Source organism: Fulmarus glacialis, unplaced genomic scaffold (assembly GCF_000690835.1).
Source record: "Fulmarus glacialis isolate BGI_N327 unplaced genomic scaffold, ASM69083v1 Scaffold47022, whole genome shotgun sequence".
In the NCBI taxonomy this organism is placed as follows: domain Eukaryota; kingdom Metazoa; phylum Chordata; class Aves; order Procellariiformes; family Procellariidae; genus Fulmarus; species Fulmarus glacialis.
In genome coordinates, this window is record NW_009196805.1 from 1 (window position 1) to 11314 (window position 11314).

Sequence of the window (11314 nt, forward strand, 5' to 3'; positions counted from 1 at the left end):
CGCCTTGGTCAGCAAATTGTCCTGTGGCTTCTCACCGGTAGTGGTACTTCGAGTATACGGAAACACAGAGCATGACTGTCCCCATGCAAGTGTTGCATACAGCCTGCTTAAGGTAGCCATTTCTCAACTTGTACGCTTTGTATAGGGCGATAATCCATTCCGTGTGACCTAGTTCAGCTTTTAACCTCGTAATACCTTGTCCAACTAGCATGTGGATGGTGTTCATGTTTAAATAGTGACAGTTCGTAGTCCTTGCACTCATTGTTATATTTGTCTCTTTCTTCCAATGAGAAGCCGAAAAGACCAAACTAATTCTCAGTTGGGTCCTGGGCAATGTCATAGCTGTTAGAAGCAGTACTATGAACATCGATAATTCCCAATCAGGGCCTTCTTTTGGCTGAGCCAATGACTTGGTATCTGCATTCCCTTTGGGTTTGGTGTTCTGCTTTTAGTCTGATGTATACATTAAATAAATATCCTGCTTTTCAGTTGCCCAGGGCCCATTTTCTGTTTGTACCACTTCTCTTATTCTGTTTTTTTCATCCATCAGCCAACAAGTTTGCCATTTCAGCTTTAGTTTTCCCTATCTTAATTTGGAGGCTTTTTGCTCTAGCTGCAGCCCATCCTTCCAGTCCAGATCTCATTGACTTGAAGATCTTTGATGTGAAGAAGGATTTGGCATCTCAAAGTTGATACCTCCGTTCTGGATGGTGGTCTCCTTGCCTTTATCTGGGTTCTCATCATCTGCCCAATATTGACTGTTCTAGCATCTACTGTCATCCTATGCTGGAAACTTCCTTAATGGACCTCAGTATATCTACTGTTCGTCAGAAGAGGGCATTCTGTATTCTGCATCTTTTGATCTTATTGGTTACCTTTATTTGCACAACTTATATTCTCTTATTTCTCTTGCACTGAGAATACTAAAATTCATGCCCATTATGTTTCGTACCTGTGTCTCCTTTAAAACATTGGTTACCCCTGCCATTATAATACTTTTCTGCTGCTAGTGGACAGCAGCTTTGACCCAGTCATCATCCTGAGATGGGTGCCAGTATGTTGTCTCTGTCTGCTCTGTAACTGGGAAGCAGTGGGCTGGAGTGTGGCCCAGTGGCCAGGAAGGGTGTTAGATATGTGAATTGAAGACCAGAGACCTTCTGTCCTGAGAACTAGCCCTGGTTTCAGATGAAATCAAGGAGATGTAAAGATGTTTGAAATGGACAAGAATGGGTTGGAGTGTCTTGGGTTGGCTGAAGTCTGTGTTTTCCTGATCCTTACAGAGATAGTATGTAATGATAGTGCATCTCATGCTCTGAAAAGGTGTAAGCAGTGCAAGTCTAACTCTATGTCAGCCAAGTTTTTAAGCTGTGTTAGATTTTGAACTATAGAGACATGGCAGCTGTTATGTATGCTTTTATATTGTCCTAGTGAAGAAAATGAATTTGCGTTGAAAGCCATACACTGAAAATGCCATGGTACCTAGAAGAGGACCCTGAGCTTAGGAACTATTGAGTATCTAAAATTATTTAGTTACGCTGGTTAAAGTACTGGTGGGAAATTAATTCCTTTAAATCCCAAAATCATAAGCAATTGATTTAAATCGGTGTTAATAATACATATCAGTGTCATTGCATATAACACAGTTGGTCCCAATTTTGCAAAAGCCCTTAGGTGAGCCTTCCAATTCTTCTTTCCTTCAGTAAGGACAAGCAGGATTAGGTTACAGCTTTCATTGTTTTGGGATTCTTAGGATGAATGTATAAATACAAATATTTTTTCTAGCTTTAAAAATCTTTCTAGGAGGGTCTGCTTGATATGGTGATGTTCTAAGTGTTCTGTCTCAAATTAATGGTGGATTACAGTAGTGACGTACAATATCATACAATGGTGTGAGAGAAGCAGAACTAGTAAAAAGAAGTCAGAGAAGGAAAGTGTAGGTGACACTTCATTTTTCTCAGTAAGTGTGTAATGTTGTTTTGCGAATCACCTACATATTTAATTACGTGTTTAAGATAAATTGAATGAAGATTAGAAGCTAATTAAGCTCCATTAATTTTTCTTAGGTATTCTTAAGCAGGTTAAAGATTACATTAAAGAATGCAGCAAGTGCCAGGAAAAGCTAGATCGCTCTAGATCTCTGTCAGATCCTTCTGAAATGCTGGAGGAACTAGGACTGGACGCAAAATCTCATGAAGACAGTAATGAAACAGATGATGAATTGAGTAATACAGCATCAATCCCAGCTGCATCCCCAAAGCCTGTGAAGAAGAAGCCAATAGCAAAGCATGAGCTTGTATTTGTAAGTATCATTGTTTACATCTGAATTTATTTAAGATGTTTGTTAATGCGTTCTTAGTCACATACTTATTTTCCATTGTTGTGATAATCCTGTAATAATAAGATGCCATAAGTTTTGCCAAAGATATTCAATATGTGGAAACGAGTTGCTGGTATATATGACATGAAATTAATTGTAGTACGTCATCTTTGGAAAATAAAATCACCCCGACTCCTATTTATGCATATAGGACCCAAGGGAAAATGAATCGCAAAAGTATAAGTAGTAAAGCATCACATACAAGATTCTCATGGAATCTATATCTGTTCCTTAACAAATGATGCTGTATTTATATATAAAATTCTTGTTGATAACTGGGGGCTCATATGCATGTAAAGACTTTTGAATCTAGAAACCGTTTCAGACTGTAGCATTGAAAAATACGGCCAAAGAACTATTTGAATATCCGTGTCTTCCCATTTTTCCAGTTGTCTGTTTTAACTGCGTTTGGAGGGAGGGTGAAACTTGACGCGTTTAAAGAAAGAAAACAATAGTAAAGTTAAGCTGTATATTATACAGGCTTGAACTGATTGTACGGTTGCAGAAAATAATCCTTTTCTGTGTTTCAGTGTGAATGCTTAAAAAGGCACAGTCTAAATGTAATGAAGTTCTTATAATGTTGTTTATGACAGGTTGACAGTAAGGGCCTTGTGAAGCAGTCATCTTCCAAACATTGTCTGTCAGTCTTAAACCAACTGAATCAGCAGAGGCTTTCCAATCAGTTCTGTGATGTGACTCTGCTGATTGAAGGAGAGGAGTACAAAGCCCACAAATCTGTCTTGGCAGCCAACAGCGAGTACTTCCGAGAGCTCTTCATTGAAAAGGGAGCTGTCTCTAGTCATGAAGCTGTAGTGGATCTGTCAGGTGAATTGTTGTGGGTTTCAAAGCTAGAAATCATAATATCCTAAGTAAGGTGTACAGTATTTGATTCAGTCTTTTTTCAGTGTTCAAGACAACCAAATATTTTATCTTGCTTTTTTCTCTCTTCTAATCTAAAAGTATTTTGTGTGGATTTTAATGCTAAAGTGATCACTCTAGTTTTGCATAATCTGATCTTCCATATTGATTGGACTGTGGGATTTCATCTTAAAATTTCTGAGAAGCTTTGGATTGATTTTTACCTTGCTTAGGTGTGTTTTCTCCTTGTATTAGTCACAAACATTAACAAAGGAAACATAATCAAATGCTTGAATACATCAAGAGGGGATGTTGACTAGCTTATCAGAGAGCTGTTTAGCTGAACAAATACTAATTTTTTTCTTATGGCCGTGAAATGCTATTATACATGTTTCTGCTTATTTCTCAAACCTTCTGGTACCTTAAAGATAGGAGACGATCCTAAAATAAATGTTCTAAAAATAGCCTTGTAGTGATGAAGAATACTGTACAGAACATATGCCTACTGCGTTGCTTTCTCATTAGTTTCTTAACTGTGTCTGTCTCCGCATGAACAATAGACATGCGTGAACGATAGATTTCTGGTATGATGGTCCAGAAGGTCCCCCAAATTAAATATTTGATTTATGATTTACAGAACTGTGGAAAATTATACAAAATGCTTATTCTTAAGCATTTCTATCTATATATCCATACCTTTATTTTTTTCATTAGCCACTTTCTTGCCTTATTTTTCTGCCACATCAGTTGTTACTTAAGTCCTGACTACTTTCTGAATGTAGCAGGTCCAGAAAGACTTTGGTTAAATTAGGGTTGATTTTCTTCAAAAATGTTGTGGCTCTCCCAGCATCCTGAAACATTCTTCTAGAGAATTTTATTGTGAAACTACCTCAGTTCTACTTACTTATTGGAAAAGTTGTCTGAGCTTACTTCCACATAGAAAATACACAAGGAGGACGCTTTTGCGTAAATGACAATGAATTGAGTGCCAGTGGAGGGGCTTTAATGTTACTTGCAAGTGTGTTTCGCTCTAAACTTCAGACTTAACCATATCAAAGCTGAACTGTTGTATCTATCGTGGGATATTTTGCTGTAATTCGGCGTCATCAGTGTTTGCTCTAATCTCTTGTTTTATTCCTGGTAGGGTTCTGCAAGTCCAGTTTCCTGCCTCTATTGGAATTTGCTTATACTTCAGAATTAACTTTTGACTTCTGTAGTATGGCAGAAGTGGCCATGCTTGCCCGGCATCTCTTCATGTCAGAGGTCCTTGAAATCTGTGAAAATGTGCACAAACAGATGGAAGAGAAACAAATTACGGTGTACCAAAAGGGAGATATTCAAACAGTAGAGTCAACGCAAAATTTAGCAGAGCAGACTGAAGTTGAGACGCAGCCCGTGGACGGCGCTGAGCGACCTGAGCTCGCAGCCAGTGAAGTGCCAGTAGCTGTGAATGGAGCTCCTTCCTCTGCTGGGACAGAGGAGGCGGCAGCACCCCAGCCTGACCTCCTGCCCCCAGAGCCTGTGGAGGCCACTCCAGATGATCTTTCAAAGTCTGTGGAGCAGTGCGAAACAACTGAAAATTATGTCAAGATGGAGCTGCTGGAGAGCATTTCAAATAGCACTATGTCTGTCGTAGAGGCTGAGGCGTCAGCTGTGGAAGCCATGGACACCCAAAGTCAAGCAGAAATTGAGACAAATCAAAACGAAAGTGGTAAAGCAAATGTGGACACTGCTTCTGAAGACTCCTCAGAAACACTCAAGCAAAAACGTGGAAGGCAAAGTAAAGAACAGAGCATTTCAGTTTCACCACCGGAAAGCCTAGCTTCCAGCCAAGATGATACTTACAAAAGCAAGCTTCGCCAGCGTTCCGTTAGTGAAGGGGGATACATCAGATTGCATAAAGGAATTGAAAAAAAACTGCAAAATAGAAAGACAAATCCTAAATCTGCAATACAGCAGGTATTCTATCTGTCTTTAGGCCTGTTGTCAGTAATCGTCCAGTGTTTCGAGACCAATCTGAAAAGACTATTTCCCGGTTCCAAGCACTGTCTGGCAAACGTTCTTTTTTGAGCGATTAACATTACTGCAAACCAAAGTAACTTCTAAGATGTGACAGTTGTGGAAAAAAAAAAAAACAAAACACCAAAACATTGGCATCAAAATTCCTTCCATATTGAAGATCTTTAGAATGCTCAGTGACATTAGCCCAGCTTGAGTATCTTCTCACAGCTTCTTATGGTTGGACAGAAGGTGTATCTTCTCCCTAAAATTCTTAATGATCTGGGAATTTAATTCTTCACTAGCGTGTGTATGTCAGTCATAGACAAATGTATTTCTCTATTAGAGAAGTGAGACCCTACATTTGTTAAGACTTGAAAATAGAGCATTGGGGATGAAAAATTTGACATCCTATGTAGATCTTAAGACATAGTCATAAGTCACAATAGTGCAGTCCTGCTACCTTCAAATTGGAGTCAGTTCAGGAAAAAAAAAGGTTCAACGTGCACTGGTATTAAAAACTCTTAACACTCAGACATACTAAATGTTTAGTGATTGAACTAGTTGTTTCAATTTTTTTTTTTTTTTTTTTTAATGGAAGGATCTTCTTACTGTTTCCCCTTCCAGGAGCCTTTCCTCTTGTAGTGCCTATGGATAGCTGACATTCACCTCGCTTAGCATTAATACATTTGGTTTTGTGACAGAGTACACTTTGCACGTTGGCTAAATCTTACGAAGAACTGTTCATTTCCAGAGGTGTTCTGTGAGCCATTTACATACTAGAGCCACCAGTCCCACACGCAAGGGGATAATATGTTACCATTACAACACCCTCGTAGATAGAAATTGTAGTATTGGTCTCTTCTTACAGATGGACAACTTAAAGCCCAGATGTTAAACCTAGCACAATCAAAATATTTGAGCAACCTATTTATGATGGTTGGAGAATGACAAGGTTTTTTCTGTTTTGGGAGGGGGAATATCTACCTTCAGGAACAGCTGTTAACTTATTTTGCTGGTTTTAAATCTGGCCCCTTGACAGATGGGGTCTACAGACAGCGGCCACCTATGAAAAAGAGAAATTGGTTTAGACAATTGCTCAGGATTGGACTCAGGAATAAGTTTCTGCTTTCCTAACTCATTTCATAGCTTTTAGCAATTTTGTCTTATGCATCCCTCAACTCCCCTCCATGGCACTGGATGTCGTATAAGCATTGGGAAGGAGACACGCCTTCCAGAGTTCCCAGTTTTGATGCCGGAAAAATAACAGAAAAGAGAGGAGGTTGCAGGAAAAGTGCTGCTGACTTGTGAATTACAGTAATTGCAGTTGGCATGGAGGTGTTGGGGATGAAGCAGGCTTTGTATGAATGGATTATTTTCCAAGCCTTTACTAATCATCTACTGAACAAAATTATTTCTGTGACTTCACAATTTAGCCAAGTTTGCGTAAGTTTTCAGAGCAACAGCAAAATTAAAAAAAAATCAAAATGTTGTCCCTGTGTTGAGTTTCAGTTTGTTTTTGAGAGACATGGAAGGGCTAGCGTATTTTCAAAAACTGTTAGATACCTCATTTGTCGAGAGAACAGGAAGAAGAAATGGGGGTGCTTGTACTTTTTTTCCCTTGCCTTATTCTCAGAAACCTGAAGGGGAGATAACTGACACAGGAAATTTCAGCCTGACCACTTAAAATTTGGCTGTTAAAGAATTTGACCGCAAGTTTCTACAAAGGAAAACAAGATTATCAGCTCCAGGTAGCACTGCCAATACTGCCTAACAAAAAACCACTAGTGCCTAAAAAAAAAAAAACCCACTAATAAAGTTGGAATGCTCTTAACCACAAAGAACTTTGCTTAAATACCGTAAATTTTTTTACAGGTTTGTAGTAACTCAGTTTTTCCTGGCTGGTAAAAATGAATAAGGCCGCTTCTTTTTTTAATCTGATAACTTTTGTAGTAAAGCAAATGTAAATCCTGAAGAGGGAAGTTGGAGTTTAGGAAAGGGTTGGAAACATTTGGTAGGAATTGTGACTGGCAGTACTTTGTAGTTCCTCTGTAACTATCCCTTAGCTCTCACTTAGGCAGTTTGTTAGGGCTGAGTAGTTAGTTGTCTCTGAACTGGTAAGTCATTGTCTGCCTATAATTATAATCAGTTTATGGTTTTAAAACAAGACCAGTTTTTCACCCACCATGAGATCTGTAGTTTTGCAGTGAACTGAAAGGGGTTAACTTTGTAGCAGCTAAGTAAACTGAGCAAAATTAGGTGGTATTATAGTAACACACAGAAACAGCTTTTAGTACTAACTTGCAGAGGAAGTATGAAATACAGCATAGTAAAGTTATTCAAGGGTTATGTTTTTCCAACTTAGGTTGCCATGAAGCTGGTACAAAGAGGGAAAAAAATGAAACAGCCCAAAAGAGATACCACGGAAAATAATGAAGTAGAAGCTCAGCACAAATGCACTGAGTGTGGAATGGTGTTCCAGCGGCGCTATGCACTTATAATGCACACACTGAAACATGAAAGATCTAAAGATTATAAATGCCCAGTAAGTTGGGGTTTTTTGACCTGTAAACTTCCCTCTTCATGAAAAGTCATTCAGTAATGGCATTAGTAATTATGTTTCTCGCCTTTTTTCGTACATGTATTTATTTTCTTTATGGATTTCAGACACAGATGCAGCCCTGATCTGGATGGGGTGGGGTAAAATTGCCTGATAGCACCGTGTGACATGGGAGTACGCTTGCTGCTCAAGGCAGTGCTGGCCTGGGCTTTACTTTTAACCTTACCAGTAAATTTGCAACTGTTTAGATTAGCCTGGAAGTTAGCCTCATTGGGAAGTGATCAGTGGTTCTGTCAGTAGCCATAAAATTCAAAATTTATAGCTATTAATTAATCTGAGATAAAATGCCTATTGGAGTCAGGTTATAAACCTAGCTAATCATATTACTATATTAAAACTTTTGATTACTTTTTTTTTTTAAATAATTTTGGAGTATTAAATGCAAAGTAAAGTTGTACTATTTTCTTTCCCAGTTGTGTAAAAAAGAATTCCAGTATGGTGCCTCCCTGCGAGCCCATCTTGTTCGGCACACTCGGAAGACCGAAGTGAACACTGCAGCTGCTAGTGTAGAAGAGACAGGCGTGTCTTCGGTGAAAGGGAGAACTAAACGGGAATTTATATGTGATATATGTGGGAGAACTCTACCTAAGCTCTATTCTCTCAGAATACATATGCTCAAACATACAGGTGTAAAACCACATGCATGCAAGGTAAAGAGAAAGTCCTTTTACTCTGTAATCAAATTAGTAATGTTTTCTTGATATTTTAGTATTGACACTCTGTCCTAAAATTTAGGTTGATTTAGGTCACTTCAGAATGGGGAAAACTACTGTAACATTCCTGATGAAAATTCTTGTAGTCCAAGACTGAGAAAACTAGAATGAAGTTGAATCATGAAAGTTCGTATTCCTGTGTCTAGAAGAATGTCTTCCCTTGAGTATTCTTTTTTAACAGACCAGTTCTGCTACTGGTGTGAAATCACAGGCTTGGCCATCCTGGTTCCCAAGAAATACAGGAGGTTTTGTTGTGTTTGAAGTTAAACACCTATTACATAATGAGTTTTATTTGTCCTATTCCACCGGATATGGATTTTTTTAGGTTTGTGGAAAGACCTTTACGTATAAGCATGGATTAAAAATGCACTTAGCTCTCCATGAAGTACAGAAACAGTTCAAGTGTGACTTGTGTGAAAAGTCTTTTGTCACAAAAAGAAGTCTTCAGGAACACATGAGCATTCATACAGGTAAGCGATGAGAAAGAGGATCCTTTTACTTTGGTTGGCTATTGTATGCTGCTGAACTTTAACATTGTTCTTCAGTGTCAAAGGAACTGTTTAAAAAAACAAATAGTAGTTTCTGCTTTTTCTTCTACTGGTCAGACAGCTGAGATAGAGGTAAGTAGCCATTTTACATTTATTTTCTGGGCTCGCTTTACCATAGCTTAATGTTATTATGCAAATGTTCTATACAAGAACAGAGAATCACGGTTGGTCTGTTCCTATGTTTTTATGTACGTATTTATGCCTGTATCATGTCAATTCAACAAAGATAGGCAACAGGCTGGAATGTACTGGAGCACGTGTACTTCCAGCCTATCCTTTCAGACAAAAACATGCTAAGTTAAATCTCTGAGAATTTCCATGTGTGTTTTACAAGACTTACTGTACTAATACTGAAATTTTATAAAACCTGGTATCTTCAAAGATCTTAGCCTTGAAAGATGACAATATAATAATTTAATACAAGCAGAGTTTTAAAATTGTAATGTGTAGAAATTGTCTGTGTTTCTTGTTTCCCGAGCTCGGCCGGAATCAGAAGTAAGAGACTGTTTCTGTTAAGACAATTTGTTCCAGAAATGAAGGAGTTTATATTAGTACTCAGCACTCCTAAATTGATGAACTGGAGTGGAAAACTTTTATTTTAAGGTGGTGGTCCACAAATTCAAGATGTAAGTCATCTGCAAGCAATGCTGCGTTGCTGGAGAAGTTGCATATTATATGAACACAGGCAATTGGGTTTTTTTCACACAAGAGGGCAATTTTTTAGGCTGTTCACATTTCGTGACTAATTAGTAGCTGCAATATTGTACCTATGTTTAAAAACATGCAATAAAGTAATGTAGAGTTGCTACTCCCCCCTCTGTGTATTACTACATTGGCACATACGAAGTACACTTAAAAATTCCATCTGTGTGTAATTAAACCAACTTCTCTTTGTAGCACTGCTCTGATTACTTAAGATAAATTATATGAGAAGAAAATAACACTCTCACAAAGCACTCCAGAGATATGGAGGCCTGGCTTCGTAACGTGTTTTGTTTTGTTTTTGTCAGGAGAATCCAAGTATCTTTGCTCCATCTGTGGAAAATCTTTCCACAGGGCATCTGGACTCAGTAAACACATAAAGAAACACCAGCCAAAGCCTGAAGTTCGTGGATATCAATGTACTCAGTAAGTTGGTTGGTGGTTTTTTTTTGGTGGGCTTTTTTTCTTAACATTAATGATCCTAGTAATTTTAAAGATTAAAAGCAGCTCGTTGTAGCATAAAGCTGTTCACTGGCCTGGAATAAGACACTTAAAGCTAAGAGTAAAATATGCACTTTTGTTAATACACACATTGGAGAGCAGAAGCTTGGTTTTTAACTGTTACGTAGCTCTGGTTTCATACAGTTGTTTTTTAATGAGTGTGTTTGCACTTGTAGCTGTAATCAGTAGCTATGTAGATTTAAAGCTCCCTTGTAGGACAGATAGAAGAGTGGTAAGCCTGTCAGAGGTGAAGGGCCTTAAGCCTGTTCTTGCCCTCTTTTACTATGATAGCTGATTTCAGTTTAATTCGAAAATTTCCTGTACTACAATGTCATGTACTTGTGTGTACTGCAATACACACTGTGTTTAGCAAACAGCTCTGCAGGAACATCATAAATTAAAACTCACTGATTATTGCAGTTAACTTGATTATAAAACTTATATGACCACTTAAATATCTGTGCATTATGGACCTTAGTTTAGCAGAAACTCTGTAACTGGAAAGAGCGTGTCTCCTAGTGCGTTAGCAAAACATGGATTCTTTTTCTGTGACCAAGCAGGCTACGGGAGAACCTTTCAAGTGACCTGCAAAAGCACAAATGGTGCTTAATTTCCAAACTGTCAATTAGGTCTCTGGAAAAGTCTCTCAGGTATTAAGAGGGGTTATACAATTTATATGATTGCTTGTATGCAACTCATGGTTTTAATGAAAGCTTTAATCTAAAGTATTGTTTAAAGTATCTCTGGTAGTGCTGCTGTGTGCTAGCAAAAATAATACTTTCTAACTGCTGAAAACTCACTTTAATTCTGTCAGCAATGTTTTTATTTAGTGCTTTGTAATGTTAAAAATATCCATCTTAGAAATACAAAGAATAGAGTTAATAGGGTCCACAACAGGGACAGAACTGTTTAATGAAACATACTAGGGAAGGCAATTTTGATTTTGAAGGAGAAATATATTTAAAAAAATAGATTTTCTTTTTTTTTTTTTTTTTTT

The 11314-nt window shown here is 38.0% G+C and overlaps 1 protein-coding gene across 1 annotated transcript; it reads left to right on the top strand.

The window, feature by feature from the left end:
* Positions 1–2059: 2059 nt before the first annotated feature.
* LOC104069175 (zinc finger and BTB domain-containing protein 11-like) lies at positions 2060–10242 on the top strand (the record flags this gene model as incomplete). Its single annotated transcript, XM_009572328.1, has 7 exons — positions 2060–2299; positions 2971–3202; positions 4380–5194; positions 7599–7778; positions 8267–8503; positions 8892–9036; positions 10125–10242. Coding segments are annotated over 7 exons (1967 nt in total), but the record flags the coding sequence as incomplete, so codon positions are not given.
* Positions 10243–11314: the final 1072 nt, after the last annotated feature.